The sequence below is a fragment of the Calypte anna genome, chromosome 18 (assembly GCF_003957555.1).
Source record: "Calypte anna isolate BGI_N300 chromosome 18, bCalAnn1_v1.p, whole genome shotgun sequence".
NCBI lineage: Eukaryota > Metazoa > Chordata > Aves > Apodiformes > Trochilidae > Calypte > Calypte anna.
The window spans coordinates 6,041,000-6,059,660 of record NC_044263.1 but is presented as its reverse complement, the minus strand read 5'-3'; the positions used below and the strand labels follow the sequence as shown (position 1 = coordinate 6,059,660).

At 44.7% G+C, this 18,661-nt stretch overlaps 1 protein-coding gene across 7 annotated transcripts in view; it reads left to right on the top strand.

Annotated features, from left to right (window-relative positions):
* The window catches only part of TMEM94 (transmembrane protein 94), a 47,666-nt gene that overhangs the window by 25,309 nt on the left and 3,696 nt on the right, over positions 1-18,661 (top strand). For 4 of the 7 annotated variants that reach the window (XM_030461557.1, XM_030461561.1, XM_030461559.1 and 1 more), the window contains 19 exons: positions 742-798; positions 2,646-2,750; positions 3,323-3,487; positions 3,738-3,947; positions 4,106-4,421; positions 5,158-5,331; positions 8,631-8,733; positions 10,037-10,254; positions 11,481-11,662; positions 11,851-11,989; positions 12,528-12,643; positions 13,307-13,406; positions 14,749-14,857; positions 15,373-15,562; positions 16,126-16,203; positions 16,582-16,667; positions 17,193-17,274; positions 17,601-17,755; positions 18,067-18,161. In XM_030461557.1, the coding sequence (XP_030317417.1) occupies positions 742-798; positions 2,646-2,750; positions 3,323-3,487; positions 3,738-3,947; positions 4,106-4,421; positions 5,158-5,331; positions 8,631-8,733; positions 10,037-10,254; positions 11,481-11,662; positions 11,851-11,989; positions 12,528-12,643; positions 13,307-13,406; positions 14,749-14,857; positions 15,373-15,562; positions 16,126-16,203; positions 16,582-16,667; positions 17,193-17,274; positions 17,601-17,755; positions 18,067-18,161 (2,680 nt within the window). The remainder of the gene's footprint in view (positions 1-741; positions 799-2,645; positions 2,751-3,322; positions 3,488-3,737; positions 3,948-4,105; positions 4,422-5,157; positions 5,332-8,630; positions 8,734-10,036; positions 10,255-11,480; positions 11,663-11,850; positions 11,990-12,527; positions 12,644-13,306; positions 13,407-14,748; positions 14,858-15,372; positions 15,563-16,125; positions 16,204-16,581; positions 16,668-17,192; positions 17,275-17,600; positions 17,756-18,066; positions 18,162-18,661) is intronic. The other 3 variants (XM_030461558.1, XM_030461560.1, XM_030461563.1) reach the window with 3 other exon arrangements.

The following is an 18,661-nucleotide window of genomic DNA, read 5'->3' as shown; positions in this document are numbered from 1 at the left end:
CACTTTAAATTATTTCTAACATTTATCTTTCAGTTTTGTTAAACATCCTTTTAAAGTACTAGATATATGCATTATTATTTGGGGTGTTGTTTTATTGAGGTTCAAATGTAATTGCCATATTCACTTATGCATATGAGTATACTTTAATGCAATATTTTTTTTCCAAGTTACATCATCTGCTGTGGAAATTCTTTGTGCTGGATATTTTGAGTTAGTAGATTTCTCAGTGTCATTCCAAGGGCTCCAGGCTGATGCCTTGCTGTCATTTCTTTTCATTTCCTACCCGCATCCCATTCACATCACCTTATTTCTCTGTGTCCATTGTGTTCCAGGCACCTGCTTTTACAGCCACTCTTCTAACTCCTGCATTTTCACTGACCAATATAGCCTAAAAACAGATCAGTCAACCCAGGCTCTTTCTGTCTAAAAATAACCATCCAGAGAGAGCCTCCTCTGGGCCTAATTGCTGTTATTTTCTCTGTAGACATTTAGGTAATGACTGTGTCATCTTCTGTGATGTACAGCACCCAGCACTTTGACTGTGCTTCACAAGTAGATAAAGACATAGTCCATTAAAGACTTAATTGCTTTGATGAGTTATTGGTCTGCCTTGGTACAGTGATTCCCACCGAGCAGGGCTGCTGCCTTTTTCTCTCTCAAAGCACAGTATTTAGGGAAGGATGTTCCTCATGACACATTTCTGAGCACAATTATAGTAACTGGTCTCTTCTCTTGCTGCAGCTTGCTAAGTTTTCAGAGGACACTCTCAGCAGCTACACAGAGATGGTATCTTCTCAGGTACTATTATTATGAATTGTTTTCTTCCATCTTCACTGCAGAACTTCATGATATCCTTTCCCTTCCTCTCTGATGTCCTGCTTGTTTCTAGACCCTTCTGAATTGTGTCAGTTGTCCATTGTCACTCATTTGCTGCTTTAATTTGCTGTGCACGCAGGTTGCATGTCTTTCCCCTACTCCTTCCCATGTAAGCCTGCTCTGCTGACCAGAGGTTAAGGTGACTTTGAAACTGAGTCAAGTTTTGCCTTTCTGAATATTGCAAATGGTTTGAAATCAACTTTTTCTGTCCTGAAGAAAATGCTTCTTTCAAGTCCTCCTGTGCCAGGAGTAAAATAAGCCTTTTATGGTGAGTGTCAGAGAGAAGGGAAGTATTTTGCTCGTACTTAGAAAACTGCCTTCTTCAGACCAAAACTAAAGAACAGAGGGGATGCAGGTCAGCACCAAGACTGAATGTGGAGAGGGGGCCATGGGGTGTTCAGGCTTTTTAAAAGTCTGATCCTGTTTCATAGGCTCCTTAACAAGCTTAAGCACATTACTAGGTCTTCCAAAGCTGGGACAAATAAACATTCAAAAGATCTTTTTCTAGGGAGGAACTGCATCTGGCCACTCGATAAACTGCATCAGCCAGATTGAACAGGCAGGTAGAAGAAAGAGTTACTATCTAAGCTGGCATTAAGATCCTTTTCTCCATAACGAGACAGATGGACTCCAGGAGTTTTTAAAGATCCCTAGATAGTATAAAAATGAATTCAGTATCTCCTTCCTCCCAGCCACACATGAGAATGCACATGGATGCACACATACACACACTCATGCTTCTTTAGCTGAATATTTTGTTATCTTTCTGTGCCAGTACATAATTTATCTGAGGTGTTTTTCAGGTATTAAATGGGAGTGATTTAAGCTAACCTTTGTTTAAAACATATGCTGCTTTCTTTTTGTACCTATGTAGCATTGTTGCTTATGAGAAACTGGTTAGAGATTTTTTTTCTTCCTGATGATAGCTGTGATTGTTGTGCATTTGAGTTTAGGGCTGTGCTAGCACTCAGGATCTAAGGAACTTGATCTGAGGAGCTTTGGGAGGAGTGCTCTGCAGTGCTCTGCAGTGACAGCATTCCAGAACAATAGCTAAAAAGCAGTAAAATAACACTGTAATGCAAACCTGGTTTTGCTGGCTTCAGGAAAGCATACAGCTCTGGTGCTTGGCTTGATTGCTGCCACCCAGACTCCCTCTGAATCATTTTTGTGTGGCAGATGATGGGTGACAACCTGACATTTAAATTTTGCAAAATATTCCCTTCTTTACATTTATTACTGTGTTGCTTACAATTATTTTGTAATGAAGGAGTAGTCAGGGCACCTGGGCTTGATTTTCAACATTGTCACTGCCTCAGTAACCAAGCTTGGGCAAGTCCTCTCCCCACACTGACTCCACTTACTCAATTCACAGCCTGGTGATTGTAAGCTCAGTGCTTCAACCTCTATAATCCACCGGCATGAGAGTTACTTGAGGAAAAAATACCAAGAGGTAACAACTGATTCAGCCCAAATCAAATCAGAATTCCTTCCTGTGTTTTGGGGTAGACAAAGCTAGTTTTTGTGAATTCTCAGTTCAGCAGTCAGACTGCCGGCTGGCATCCCCTGGATGGGGGAAGAAACGTCTGTCCCTGGAGAACATCAGCACCATATCAGTTAGCAGGTTCCCACAGAGACTGATGGTTATCTTACAGTGTATCATTGTGTTGAACCTGAAAGCAGGTAATGTCATACTCCCTTTCTTCCTTCTCTCCCTTATCTGTCACTGAATGAGTCTTTAATTGGCTGATGTCCTCTGCTTCCCTCGGCAGGAAATGATACGCTGTATCTGGAGCCACTTCCTCTGTGTTTTAAAAGGCAAATCCCCAACTCTGAGCTTCACTTCCAGCTTGCTCCACAGTCTAGGATCTGTTACTGTGAGTATTGCTGGGTTGTCAGAAAGAGGAGCCCTACATGGATGCTTCATTTGCATCATTCATGTTTTCTTTCTCTGAGCACTGACTGTTAGCAATCAGTTCACTGTGCTGGGAGTAGAAACCCCTCAGGCACTTACTTTGTAGAAGAGTTTATAACTTTCTTGTCTTGTCTTGCCCAAGCAGTGTATTTGCTGGCTAAAACACTGGCTAGAGGTACTCTGTGGCATATAACAGGGTGTCTGTATTTTTCCAGCTCTGGTTCTGGTCCCATAACCCTCTTGGCTCAAGAACCAGCTGGCTCTATTTCTGATAAGGTACTAACTGGTGAAACAGTAATTGCTTCTTTCAGTGGTCTGTGTGCCTAGTTTTGTAATATCGTGAGATAAAACTGATGTCAAACAACCCATAAATCCTGCTAGAGCAAGGTTATTAGGCCTAGTTTCTTAAGAAAGAAAGTTGGTGAAGGAGCAACTTCTCCCATGTGTTTGTAAAGCTTACAATATTTACAGCATGAACACTGAAACATTTTCACTGAGATTTTGCTTTCCTGGGGGTGTTGTGGGATGTTCTAGGTGCTCTGCTGTGTAGACAAGCAGGGGATTCTTTCCTGGCCAAACCCCAGCCCGGAGACTGTTCTGTTCTTCAGTGGGAAAGTGGAACCACCTCATGATAGCCATGAAGATCTGACTGATGAACTCTCTACACGATCCTTCTGCCATCCTGAGATGGAAGATGAGGTGAGGGCCATGTAATCCATAATGTAATATACTGGCTCTACTCATAGTTTGGCTGACACGCACAGTGGGGTTTTACAGAGCAGGCCCTTTGCTACTAGAGAAGTTCTGTTCCATAATGCTTTGCCTAAGAGGCAAAGCAGCAGCGAGGATGAGATCCTCTTCTACAGGAGTCCTAAAGGAGCACAGGAATCAGCAGTGGCTCATGTTCACCCCCTGAATCAGCACTGTTCATTTGGCTGGTCTCTTGCAGCCCCACGAAAGAGATGCTTTGCTCTCTGGCCCCCTGGCAGACACAGTCCACATGACCAATGAGCAAGAGAGGAACAACTGGTCTAGTGACCCTCCAAAGGCTCCTGACACCCATGCCCACCGAAAGCCAAACAGCAGAAGCAAGCATCCCTCTGGGTCCAATGTGAGTTTTAGCAAGGACACAGAGGGTGGAGAGGAGGAACATACTCAGGTAAGATTTGCTGAAGGGGCACACATATGAAGCTATAAGACAGACTTAAACCCATAGAGTCTTCCCCTTTGGGAACTGAATTGGGAATTCCCTGCATGATTTTAGGCTCAAGCTGTATCCATTATAACCAACTCAAATTTTCCTGTCTGTTGGACCAGGTTGTTGGTGACAGTGAGGTGCTGGCTTGTGAGGCTGAAGACTTTGTGTGTGACTACCACCTTGAGATGCTTAGCCTGTCCCAGGACCAGCAGAACCCTTCCTGCATCCAGTTTGATGACTCCAACTGGCAGATGCACTTGAATTCCCTCAAGCCTCTGGGCCTGAACGTGCTGCTCAATCTCTGCAACGCCAGCGTGACCGAGCGTCTGTGCCGCTTCTCTGACCACCTCTGCAACATTGCCCTCCAGGAAACTCACAATGCAGTGCTGCCTGTCCATGTGCCCTGGGGCCTCTGTGAGCTTGCCAGGCTAATAGGTAAGGAGAAATTGGATGAGCAGACACAGGGAAATAAGAGCTGTCGATAGGCACTTAATCCTTAAAGAATACAAGAAAAATACTTCCCCGGCCCTGGTTGCCGAGGAGGTGGAATTACAGAGCTGACTCTGTTGTTCAGTTGCCAGAAGAGTCTATTAAAGACTTTGCTTTTGGCAAGTTTTGACATTGTAAAAACTATCAAAGGAATAAATGTCATCAAAGATATTTCCAGCTTGCTCTGGCTAGGCTTGGTATTCTCCTGGCCTGAGTCTTACAATCTCATCAGGTGACAAAGAATACCTGCTAATGGACAGATAGCTGCTCTGTCTTAACAATAATGCTTTACCAGTTCAGGTATACATTATGTGAGGAACCTCAGCCTATTTTGTAGACAGGAAGACAGGCATAGAAGAGATAAAAGGTTAGAGGTAACACTAGGGTTAAAATCTATAAGCTCTTGGAAGTCCCTTCTTGTGAATTCCTTCAATGTCACATTTCCTTTCTTCAATGAACTAGAAACATGAAATCTGTAATTACTAATTCCATCTAGTCCTTCTGAATGTTTTTCATCATAAAACTTGAGCCATGTTGGTGTCGATGCAAAGTAAGCACAGCTCACCTACATATTGCTGGAGAAATGTCAGAATGAGCATAGGCAAAGTGTCACACAAACAGGAGAGAGGACATTTCTTTGGTTAAAGCCTAATTTTTTCTCCTCATTGTGTTCACATTTCAGGTTTCACACCAGGTGCTAAGGATCTTTTCAAGCAAGAGAATTATTTGGCTTTATACCGCCTGCCAAGTGATGAGATGGTTAAAGAAACAATCCTGGGGAAGCTTTCATCCATCACCAAGAGGAGACCACCCCTGAGCCACATGATTAATTTGTTTGTGAAGGACACCACTACCAGTAAGGCTGCCCCTTTCTTTGGGCATCTGCTTAGGATGTGAGGATCTTATCCACAAAGCCTAGAAAATGTCACACTGGGACAGTCTAGAGTCATAGAATCATAGAATATGCCAAGTTGGAAGGGACCCATCAGGATCATCAAGTCCAACTTCTGTCCTTGTGTAGGCTGACAGCTTTGCTCTGCCTGGGACCAGTGCAGAAACACCCCACAGACCTTAGTGATCAGTGTGACAGGGGTATTTTTCCCAGCTCTGGCTCACTCCAGAATCATGCATAACTTCAAAAAACTATCATATTAGCTAGCACTTAGTAAACCTATTTTCTGGGACCAAATTGCAGAGCAAGGTGGGGTTTTTATTTGGTTTTGAACACATTTTGTTATGTTAGTGAAACTGGTAATTACAAAGGGTTGAATATTACTCAGGAATTTAGCTGATTTTGCTCATCCCTCTGATAAACCAAATCATAAATCATGATGAGGCAGTTGTCTAGTTTACTATATTGCATACTCTAGTTCTGTATTTCATACTAATAAGAAATTGCAGAAATTCTGTGCAAACTCATGATGATTATGAGTACAACACTTGAAGCCACGGTGACTTCTCCACTCCTCTACTCCTTCCTATTCTGATAGGAATAGGCTGGGATGGAAAGCTGAGCACCATGAGGTCTTAAAGCACCTCAGAAAGATTTAAGCACCTCAGCTTGTCTGTCAGGGCTCTTAGTCACTTGCTAATACCTTAAACTGACTGAACTTGGCTCTCTGGAATTGACATATGTTCAATATTGAATCTGAAATATGATTGTTATGCTGGCCAGAGATTTATGAGCTAAACTGTCTTCTCTTGCCCAATTCTTGTGAAATTTTGTATCTTAATCTGGGGAAGAGCTTTTTTTTTTTTTTTTTTTGTCCTGATTGCTTCTATCTTACCTTTGTGAGCAAAAGCTTTTCTGATGCTGAGATTCTTAGTGTAGGGAAAAACCTGTAATGTTGCCTCATTTCAACTCCTTATCCTCATTTCTAAACGGTTTAGTTTAGAGGCTGGAGCTCAGACGAATATTTGTGTGACCTGGATTATGCTGTCTAGAGTAAATTCTAAGAGGAATTTATCCAGTGGGGTTAGTTAACCATTGGAACTCCTCTCACATGACAGTCTTGTTCCTTGAAACTCTCTAAAATGTTTGCAACCAGAAATAATGGTTCATGCAGATAATACTGGGTGAAAACAAATGTCTCTCTTTATGCAGAAGCGTCAGACCAGATGATCATAACTAATCTCTCTTAGTACATTGTTTGTGAATAAATCTTTGAATCCACCCACTCCCCTGGTTGAAGTCAGGGGGAGATAGGCAATAAATTCTACAGCTGTAGCAGAAATAGGAGATGGCTTGTCTGTATTTTCCTTTGCTATTCCATTGAAATGTGTCTAGCCAGCTGGCAGTGCTCATCCCAAATCCACAGAAAACCACATGGAAATAAGGGGCTCAGCAGCATCTTCAGGGCAGTTACCACCTCTGTCTTCCTCTGATTTAGGTGCACTTTTTGATTCCTTTTCTCTCACTGCCTCAGCTGTAATGGCTTGGTTATTCCAGAGGAGTCCCAGCAGTCATGAATCCCTACTGAATCACTCAGTAATGGCTCCTCATGCTCAATGTCCCATTCATTACATTTTTTTCCCTTGTGGCAGAGAAATTGTGGCCTTCAAGTTCATGATTTAGGAAGGGAAGAGGCTGAGCTCACTTTGCTGGCAGTGACAATTGAATGAATCTCTTTCCAGTTTATAGCATGTGCTGTCACTGTTATTTGCTCCTTAGAAGGATTGTTGTGTGGGACACTGATGATACTGAATGGGGAATGGATTGCAATTGCTGCCAGGGTGTATGTGTGTGGTCATCTGCAAGCTCTTGCTTTGTGTCCAGGGCAGAAGTTTTGCATGAATCAATAAACATCTCTTCTTCCCTCTTTCCTAGCAAGGACTATCTGACCATAGGCCCAAGGTGGGAAGGATTAGGTGTTTATACAGTAAAATAAACCAGAGCCCTGCACAAGTACTCCTTTGTGTCCCTGAAACAGGCTCCTTCTTTCACACACAGCTCCTATTCGTCTTGGAGGTTTGTTATGCTGATAAACTTGGCGTGTGATGACTATTTATAGCAGAAAGCAGAGAGCTGCTATGTTTTGGAAAATCCTCCAGTGTTCCTGAAAGTCCCTGCTTGGCTTGTGCAAGTGGATTTTCTTGGCTCTTGACTTCACCAGCTAGTGTGAGCACTTCCAGTCAGCAGCAATGCCTGCAAGAAGCCTCTGGGCTCATTTTTCTTGGCAGTGATGTTTTTTTCATTAGATCAGCTTTGAAGCTGTTGGGGGCAAAGTCACAGAGCAGCTGGAGGAGGGAACCTAGACAGAGAAGTCTACGTGCTTGCAATGCTAATGGATCAGTGGTGATGAAAGGGAGCAGGAAACATGGAGGGGGAGGAATCTCCACGTCCTTTAACTTGTGTCCTGTGCCTGGGACCTGCATCAGACAAGTGAAATCAGACACCTTTGGGAAGCACTTTTTAACATCTTTGTCTACAAGAGGAAATGAAAGATTTTAAGTCTGTATTAAAGAGTAAAGTAGTGGAAGGAAAAAAACCAGGACAAGCTGTGGTGTCCATTCATTTCCAGTTCTTCCCTGACCACATGAGTTATTTTTTTCAGTCTGTTGTATTGAACTTTTGACTCATACTGGTTTAACTCATTTTCAGGGCACTTTGTGAAGCAGGTTGCTATCTAATGGGTCTCACTGTTAAATTATCTTCTGCTACCTGAATGGAAGGTAGTCAAGAATACCTCTTATCCTTTATATCCACCTCTGGTCTAAAACTGAATGCCCTTTCCAGTGTTGGCAGACTTTGGTCCCCATAGGCTCATCACTGGTTCTTGTATTCTCATGAGAAGAGGCACACAGGAGTATCTTTTCTTTTGTTCTCTTGGATACAGAAGCAAGATATTATCCAACCTTTTGCAGGAGCAGGATTTTTATGCAGTGTAAAGGAGGACTAGGAGCTGACTGCATGGCTCACTTATCTAAAGCCTTGTTTGAACTCACAGTTAGACACACAGCTGCTGAATACTTATCATCCAGTCTTGAATAATTTCTCATTGGAAACTGAAGACTTTCAACAGAGGGAAGGGGATTTCTGGAGTGCATCAAGGCACTTTGCAGAAACACCAGCTTTTAACAAATAAGGGAGCAGTTGGTATGTTATCCCTTTCCTGGAAGTTTGTGATGCTGACTTATTGTTCTCCTGCACCCCAGGTACTGAGCAGATGTTTTCACATGGGACAGCTGACATCATCCTTGAGGCCTGCACAGACTTTTGGGATGGTACTGATATCTACCCCCTCTCTGGCTCTGACAGGTGGGCAGCTTTGTCATTTTGGCAGATCAGATACAGAGGGAACCTGGTAATTATTTGTTAAAATTCCCTTTACTGGTGCTTGTTAAGCTATTTAATAGAAGCTTCAGGTAGGTTATGAACATGAGCTATCTCTGCTTATAATAAATTGTTATAATTATAGCAATAGAAGAGATTAAATAGCAACAAGCCATGTGTTGAACTGAAAGACTAAGCCAGATCTTACTGTATCTGTTACCATGTTAGCTTCTTATAAGGGGAGTCTGTCTGTACTGTGTAGCAGAATCATCAATTATCATCAGATCATATACTGGTGGCAGAGAATATGTTTTGTTATTCAAGACAAATGCCTTGTCTTACATGAAATGCAAAGTGATCAATTCCACCTGCTGCTGACAGCTTTGAACCAGTCCACCTCCATGATTCACACCCTTTTAGTCCTGCTGCAATATCTGACAGAATTGGTGGCATTTTCATCTACAAGCTACATTTCTGTTCCTGCTATCAGAGCAGACCAGTAATACTTAGTTTCATTGACTGGTAGCACATTGTTCTTGTAAGTCTGCTTATTGTCAGATGTAAGAAAACTCTTACTGATCCTTTCTGAAATACTTATCACCTTAGAAGGCAAAAAATCACTCCCATGTGTAGTCTTAATTTGTTACCACTGTGACTTTAACTTAGAGAACTTCATGCTATTCCAAAGACTGAATATTGACTAAACAGAGACTTCACACACAGCTCCTGGGACCTAAACTCTGAAAGGGGATAGGAGAAAAGTCTGTTACTAAACAATTTCTGCCATAGATACTAGATTACCAGAGTTATCATGTATGACTCTGGTCATACATATTACCAGAGTTATCAGTTCCTTCCTTCGTGTATTTGCCTACAGAAAATCATCTCTAATGATAATCATGATAAATCAACTGCTGTCATGCAGTTAACTTCCTTGGAGTCATGTGACAGCTATATAGAGCATATTATATTAGTAAGTGTATTCAAAGACCTCTGTGTTCATACTCATCAATCTGTCTGATGAACAAACAGAAACACTCAACACTGCTCCTCCTGGAATGTGTTTTTGTGCTGTAGTGCCTGCAGCTCAGAAAATGCAGAAACAGTAAGAAAAGGCTTTTTCAGAGTCTCTGACCACTCCTCATGGAATACATTTTTCCAAATACCCAACTGATGGTTTCTACATCGAACTGCAGTGAACGTTATCAGAAATGCAGCACATTCCATAGAATGGTTTGAGTTGGAAGGGACTTTATTTCTCCTATATTTTTTTCTCTCTTCCACACAGGAAGAAGGTGTTAGATTTTTACCAGCGAGCCTGCCTCTCAGGATACTGTTCTGCCTTTGCATACAAGCCAATGCATTGTGCCTTGTCCTCCCAGCTCAATGGCAAGTGTATAGAACTGGTGCAGGTCCCTGGGCAGAGTGCTATCTTCACATGCTGTGACCTCCCTGGGACAACCCCCATCAAGCAGAGCAGTCGGAGGAATAGCTGGAGCTCAGATGGTATGTGTCTTCTGTGCTGTCTATAATCAAGTCTGCTGCTGGGCTAGGTGCTTGCTTTCTGGTCAGTCTAGAGCTGTAATGGTTGTTCAGAGCATCAGACAGAAATTGAGAACTAGTGATTTCTGAAGTAGATTGATTTCCAGAGGAAGTAATGATGTAGCAGCTGGCAGGTAGGTTTCTAGTTAAGTCATTGAGGCTCGCAGAGAAATTCTTGTGGGAAGTCTGTTTCTTAGATCAAGCAACAGAGAGTCAAGACTTCTGGGTGTCTGAATACTCGGTTTGTTATTTGTCTAATTCTATGTAAATCACATATATTGGTTTCTTAAAAGGAACTGAATGTTTGGTAATATGCAACTGTTCTACCTTGATGGATTTGGTTGCTGTGCTGTAGAAATTGCTTCCCTCTAGAAGAATTGTACCTGTACCCCAAAATAGCAATGGAAACTGAGAAATAAGCACATACCGTTGCATTACTCCAGGAGGCTCTTCTGGAAAACCAGTCTTAATCTCTTTCTGCCTTGGTCTCCCATTCTGTGAAAAGTGGATAATGGGGTTTCAAGAGCTGGGAAGCAGTTGTGACTGAGTGTTTTCAAAACACTTTTTCACTCCCACCTGTGGCAAGCTTTCCAGCTGTCTGAAGTGTTTTCTTATTTTGTTTCTCATGCTGCATCCAGCTGCCATTCACTATAGGCTGATGTGGTGATGGTGAAGGAACTCTGCCAAAACAGCCTTTGCAGGCTCTTTGAGAGTGTCTGCAGTGTCACTGGCAGGAACACCCTCCAGTTCCTTTGCATCAGCCCATCATACTCTGATACCACTGCCTCAGCTACACTCACCGTGTTCTTTAAGCACAGTATGATGTGTTTAAAATGCACATGTGAACATTATGCAGCATACATCCTTCACCTTTCTGCCCCAGTTCCCTGTGACTGACCCGTGCCTTCTGTTTTGTCTTTTTCCTTTCCATGCTCACTGTATCACACTTCTGCTCTTGGTGACATATGTGGGGATGACCTGAAACTACTCCTGTGATTGGGTATGCTGGGACAAACGGATGTCTCTTCATCTTTCCTCCTCTTCCTCTGCATATCTGCATGTTTCTGGGAATCTGGGTACTGTGTCCTCGGGTGTGATCTTGGTGGCCTCTCCCACCATGTGTGCTTTGTCTGATGCGCACCTGGCCCCTTGTGTCTCAATGTGATTGGATGTTGTTTGCATGCCTGAAGAAGGGATTGGGGAAGTGATGGAGAAGGAAGACTGTATCCAGGCTCTGAGTGGACAGATCTTCATGGGAATGGTCTCATCTCAGTATCAGGCCCGCCTTGACATTGTCCGCCTCATTGATGGATTGGTCAATGCCTGCATTCGTTTCGTCTACTTCTCCCTGGAAGATGAGCTCAAAAGCAAGGTAAGCTGCCTCTGTTGAACCCCTTGAACTTGCATGTCCCCTGGCTGTCTGACTGGAGAATTTATCTCCAGTGCAATCTAAGGTTAATCTGATTCAGTTACCTGGTGGGTCCAGAAGGTGCCTACACTGCAGCGTGGCATTGGTTTGCAGTACCTCTACATTAAAGCCTTTTGTCTGCTCACTTACAGGTGTTTGCTGAGAAAATGGGTCTTGAGACTGGCTGGAATTGCCACATATCTTTAACACCTAATGGTGATGTGCCTGGCTCAGAGATCCCTCCCTCTAGCCCCAGCCATGCTGGTTCTCTGCACGATGACCTACATCAGGGTGAGAGAACTGCACCTAAGCCACTTTGAATGCCACAAGTGTCTCCTGGATGTTCTTTTAAACACCTTCAGAGGTTTCCATGTCCTCACCAGATCTCATACTTCAGAGCTTTGAGCACAAAATTGAATGGGCACAACACTGAGATGTGTGTGTATGAACAAGAAGGCCTTACATTTATAGCCTTTCTAACCTCGCTGGGACCCTGGTCAAGCCACTGAGGGTCTCTTGCCTGTGCATTACTTGTTCTTCCTACTTCAGATGTGATTTCTTTATTCTTACCCTAGAAGGAGACCAGAACAGATAAACTACTGTGTTAGTTTATCTAAGAGCAGAGACTAGGCTCATATATCTACCTCTGAGCAGATTAGTCATCTAAAAATACTGCATTTTAGATGACTGAGTGGGATCTTAGTGTTGCTAACCTAGAAAATCAGGCCTCACGTTTCCAGGCTTCTGCAGCACCACATGAATTTACCATGTAGGTGGCACAGGGGGGTAGAGGCAGTTTTGTGCTTATTGCTGCTTCTCTCTGCTCCAGTTTCTAGAGATGATGTGGAGGGGCTTCTGCTGATGGAAGAGGAAGGACACTCAGATCTCATCAGCTTTCAGCCAACAGACAGTGACATCCCCAGCTTCCTGGAGGACTGTAACAGGGTGAGGCCCTCTTTCCCCGCACATCTTGTGCAGCTGTCATGGGCAGCAGTATTATCTCATTACTCCCTGGGGGTTTTCCTCTTTGAAGCAGATTGATTCATTTGCACTGGAATTCCTCATTTCCTACACCTTCTTCCACACTGGTACCTAGAGCTTGGGAAGTTTGGGATTGTCTCAGTTAATCACTTTTGCTGAACAGGTTTTTTCTTTGGGGTTTGGGAATGGAGATGACCACACATAGGGTAACCCTGAGACCCACACCTCAGTTTGTCTTGATCTTCTTTCCATTTGCTGAGCAGGGACCAAGAACATCTTCACAGCAAAATCTCTGACTAGATTCTCCACATATGTAAAAAGTCCTTAGCAAACCTTGAGCAGAGGATTAATTTGCTAATCTGACAAACCCTGAGAGCAGGCACAGACAGCTTGGTGTGGCAGTGTAGGACTTTAGGAGAAGACTTTTTATTGTGCTTGGGAAAGCCAGGTTCTGACTGCTGGGACACCTGTTTGTATCTGATCTTGAAGTTGCATAATTGTGGGAATCACAGTTCTCATTCCAGGAGTTCTCTCTGAAATGCCTCTCCCTCACACACACTCTCCCCTGCTTAGTCTTTTCTGGCCAAACTTCAAATGCAAACTTTCAGGCCTGCTTCTCTTTTTCAGGCCAAACTCCCAAGGGGAATCCACCAGGTGAGACCTCACCTGCAGAACATAGACAATGTGCCTTTGCTGGTGCCCCTCTTCACAGACTGCACCCCAGAGAGTAAGTGACACAGAGCCTGGATCTGTCCTACTACTGCCCAGGAGTACCTTCCCCATCTGTTGGCTCACCTGGGATACAGCAGGGGATACAGCAGGAATCATCTTTGATATTAAATTCATGATTTTGATATTAATGACCCTCTATTGCTACCCGTGGGAAGCCAGGTGTTAACTTCATTTTCGTGCAGCTGTTTCCTAGCTACAGAACTGGGCTAAGAACCACTCCTTCCAATTTGCATGTGTAAGAGACACAAAAGCAAATATCCAAAACGCTGCTGCCTTTTATTAAATAAGCATTATCAGTGTGCTAGGAGGCTTTGATCTCTGCTCACAACCCTCACTGCCTTATATAACTCGGAAATCACTTCCTAGAATAATTTTCCTCTGACAGTTGCTGTTGACACTTTCGGCTCCTTTGCAGAGTTTTTAATTGCAGAGACCAGAAAGGACAAACTCTGAAGGATACTATTTTATTTAAGAAAGGAGCTGAGTGCTGAGCTGGCTAATACCTATCCAGTCTACAGTGGAAGTGCTAAGCATCACTGTGATTTGGCATAGCTTAGAGTGCCAGTGAGAACCAGTTACAGCCCAGTCAACCCAAGCAGTCATCTCCCAAGAGATTTCCTCTCTGACATAAGTGGCACTTTCAGACTTTATCTAACCCCTCACTGTGCTGTGCATCTGCGTGCACCAGATCATTTACATAAATTGTGTACACAGGAACTGCAGAGGGTGGGTTTGGATTTGTGATGGGTTTTTTTGCCTAGAGCATTCTAGAAAATTCATATACACACTGAGCACTGTGCAGAGCTCCAGAAGAAAAATCAGATCAAGCAGTAGCTTTGATTTCAAGGCCCCAGGAAGGTATAAAGATTGATGAAGGCTAAAGGTAGTGGTGGGAGTGCAGTAATGGGCTGATTCTGAGGATGGCTAAGTGTAGCACTGCCTTTAGAGTTATTTGTTATATTCCCTCTGTTGATTTAGACTTGCAGTTTTGATGTGCTGCTGAGCTGAATTTAAAATTTATTTCAGGTTTGAATTATTTAGGTTTATTTAATTTCTGCTGTTTTCTGACAAGATCATTCGATGCTGAAGCCATCTGTATTATAAACTCAGGATATACCTACAGCTCTGCAGGAGGCAGGTATACAGAGCACTTGGACTACAATAAAATTAGCTGTCTAATTGTGTACTTCGACTTTGATCTCACTATACAAGAGTGATGAATATCAGTTGGGGGTAATTTTAAAAGATCTGACTGCTTGTTACCCAGCCTGGAAAGGGTGTGTGAGACACTGCATCCTTGTGTGCATAATGAGGTAAACTGTGTTTCTCCTTTGCAGCCATGTGTGAGATGATCAAGATCATGCAGGAGTATGGGGAGGTGACTTGCTGTCTGGGAAGCTCTGCCAACCTGAGGAACAGCTGCCTCTTCCTGCAAAGTGATATCAGGTGGGGCAGAATCTATACTCTTCCAGCTGCCTTTGCCTTGCGCTTAGCAAGTGCCCAGCCATTGTTTACAGCAGACCTGTGGGTTGTGCAGGGGATGCTCACAATTGCTCTGCCCATTCTTAGCTGCATTTGTCTCCATAAGGGAGATCTGGGTGGTATTGTTTGGAATACCTTGCTGCCTTCACACAGAGATTTCTCTCCATCTTTGAAAGGAAGATGTTACTCTTGCATGATGAACTATTGGGCACCAACTGGCATTAAAATGCTTCTCATTGTATGAAAGAGTGGAAGTGCCCCTCTGGATCAGTCAATTTGTTGACCTCAAGCTACAAATCCACATATGTTCATTATTTCTCTAGGAATCACTGAAAGTCTTGAGAGATTAATCCTAAACTGATGTCTTGGCTCAGTACTTCTCTAGCAGCAAGGCAGACAACAGTGGCATGGACTGCCAGCTAAACAATTTCTCCTCTGGGGTGAGGACTTCAACTAATGCTCCTGTCTTGCCCTTGCAGTATAGCCCTGGACCCTCTCTACCCATCCCGCTGCTCCTGGGAGACTTTTGGCTATGCCACCAGCACCACCCTGACTCATGTCTCTGAAGAGCTCACCCCCCTGCAGCTCTCAGGGCACCTCAACAGCCTCCCCTGCTCCATGTCCTTCCGCCAAGAGGAGAGCACCAGCATCATCAGGCTTATTGAGCAGGTGAGCCAGGCACATCCCCTCCCTCTTACTCACCCCTCTGCCTGCAGCTCACAAAGAGCAAACCCAGGAGCTGAGGTGAGCATTCTTGTGGAGCTGCCCACAGCAAGCTGCCAGCATTAGCTTTGCTCATGTCTCCTGTCCATTGTTCAGGAAGCACAACAAGAGAGACTCTTCCTGCCTGGCCCTACCAGACCAAGATGTAGAGGATGGTTTGGGAATGGTGCCTTGTGGAAAGGGGGCATGAGTATTGTTCAACTGATTAAAGAGTAAACTTGCAGAGATCCCTAGCCAGACAACAATGCAGTGCTGGGGAGAAGTGTTACCTCAGAAAAGCCACAAGGTTTAAACAAACTTATCCCTTGGCTAAATTCTGCCTTTCCTTCCAACTTCTACATCTAGGCAAGAGACCTTCTCCTTTTGCTTACACTGTGTCCAGATCCTCTCCTCTCCCCTCCCACTTCCCCTGCAGGCCACATGTTCTGCCCCTGCCTGCCAGTAACTGCTCTTGGCTGATAACTGCTCCCATCACAACCAGGGCTCTGAGGGCTTCTGCTTCCTTCCAGGCCAGGCATGCAACCTATGGGATCCGCAAGTGTTTCCTCTTCCTGCTGCAGTGCCAGCTGACCTTGGTTGTCATTCAGGTGAGTCCTGACCTGGCTGGGGACAGCATTTAGCTCAGAGGGCAAGAGTGCTAGCACAAATATGGGTGGCTGCAGCAGGGCCATCTTGCAACAGAGGAAGGTGGCCTTTAGTCAGGTTTCCACAGCATGTTTGAGGAAGTTACAGGTAGAGACTACGTGATCTCAGCCTGGGTTGCCCCTTCTCCTCAACCCTTATGCAGAGGTTTCTTTTATACTCCTTTTTCTTTGAACAAAAGCAGCACCCAGCAGCCTAGATCATGTGAAGGGACTGCAGTGGCAGCCTGGTTATTAGCTCATCCCAGTGTTTTGGGGTAGAGGATGGTAACAAGGCTGTCCTAGCACTGCCCATGCTCTTTACTCTGGACTGTTTCTCTCCAGTTCCTCTCCTGCCTGGTGCAGCTGCCCCCCATCCTCAGTACCACAGACATTGTGTGGCTCTCCTGTTTCTGCTATCCACTGCTCAGGTAAGTATCAGAGTGGAATCTCCTGCCTCCAAACCACAGGATGCACACAGCTTCACTGTGCTTGTGTTAAGAGAAAGCTGATATCACCCACTGCATGCTAAGAAGACTGCAAGGGTTATTCGAAGCACCTGCTTTGACAAGGCCTTTGAAAACACAGATAGGAACATTTGCAGTCTGCTGTGTTAGCCCTGCCTGCTGTCTGAGAGTTGCTGTTATCTCATCCCTTGACCCTCCAGCTGAAAATCATCTTCTAATCCTGATACTGTTGCACTGGCTGGGTGTCACACAGAGAACAAGGTACCATGGGTGGGTTTTGCCTATCACACATTTGGAGGTCACCTCTCTCCCTCTCTGTTTCTGCCATGAATGACACCTTTTAGAGCACAAGTTGAGGCAGTGGCCAGATCAGTTTCAATGCTTCAAGTAATCCAACAAGGTTGTTTTGGTTCAGATATCAGACACAGACAAAAAAACAGTAGTTCTGTTCTGTGAACTTAATACTGACACTAACTTACCTTTCTCCAGCATCTCACTCCTGGGCAAGCCTCCCCACAGCTCCATCATGACCATGGCAACAGGAAAAAACTTGACTTCCATTCCTAAGAAGGTAAGTGGCCTATCAGATTAAAATGTTCACACATTTTTCTCTTCTGCTTCATCTCAGTGATGATGCATACCTAAAAGGCCCTCTGCATTCCCACCTCCCTTGGTAAACTGACCCATGGCATGAGCCATGCTCTCCAAAAGCCTAGCATGAGCAGGAAGGGAATCCCTTAGTGCCAGCAAATTCCCTGGACAGATCCACAGTGCAGGGTCTCATCTGTGCTACAGCTTGTCTTTTGGAGCCACCAGTTCCCTGATGGTTCCTGCAGGAAGGTTACATAGGGCTGGTTACATAGCTGTGTCATCCTCCTGCCTCTCCATTATCCACAGACTCAGCATTATTTCCTGTTCTGCTTCCTGCTGAAATTCAGCCTCACCATCTGCTCCTGCCTCATCTGCTTCGGGTTTACACTGCACGAGTCCTGCAAAGAAGTGAACACTACCAGCCTCAACCTCACAGCCTGCTCCTCCATCATGCTGCACAGGTGAGGACCTGAGCCTGGCACACACACCCCTCACCCTGCAGGGCCTGTTGCTCTCACCCCTTCCCAGGCAGAACTGGTTCCCCTCTAACAAGCCTCAGGCTGTTGCATGGTTCAACTATAACAGCTACACAGAGGACTGGGTGCTCTCCTTATGCCCTGAAAATGGCATCTTTTGGGGACTTGCTCACTGTTCCCTGCTGGCAGGAGGACAGCCTGACTCCAAGCTCACTTTTAGTTCTCTCAGCTATCAGAGGAGGACCTGGCCCAAGTTCCCACTGTTGACTTCTTTCCTATATTCTCTCACTTACTAGTAATGCTGATGGTGCTCCTGACTGGTTTGGGACATTCTCCAATGCTCTTCTTGTAGCCCAGAAGCTCACAGCTGGCCTGATTGTTTTACACACAGGTAAGTCCCTGCTCCCAGACTCCTACTTCCCACTCTGAAGGAAAACTTACACCTTTTGCCTCTTTCTTTGACCCCTTACCAGAGTACGAACTCCCTGGTAGAAGCAGACACAGCAGTGTCCTCTCAGCACAGGGGTTAAGCCCCTTGTTTTACTAAACTTTGCCCACACAGATTAAAGGCAGAACCTTCAGGGCTGATTCTGCCTCCTACCCACCTGGTGAAGTGCCCACCCCTTTCCAGTCTTGCCAGAAGAGCAGCATCCATCCTTGCCTTCTTGCAAATCAGCCAGCAGCATACTGCAGCTCTCCAGAAATATTCCCTATCTTGTAAAACCTTATGTGCCTGCAGCCATTTTGTGAAGCACCCCATTTCCTCCCCCCAAGCAGCATCCCTGCTCCTGTGAGTGCCATGGGGCTTGGAAGCCTTTTTAAACCCTCTGAAGGGGTGGGGAGCCAGCACCTGGCTGACCCTCATCACCTGCACATGGCTGCCTGGCAGAG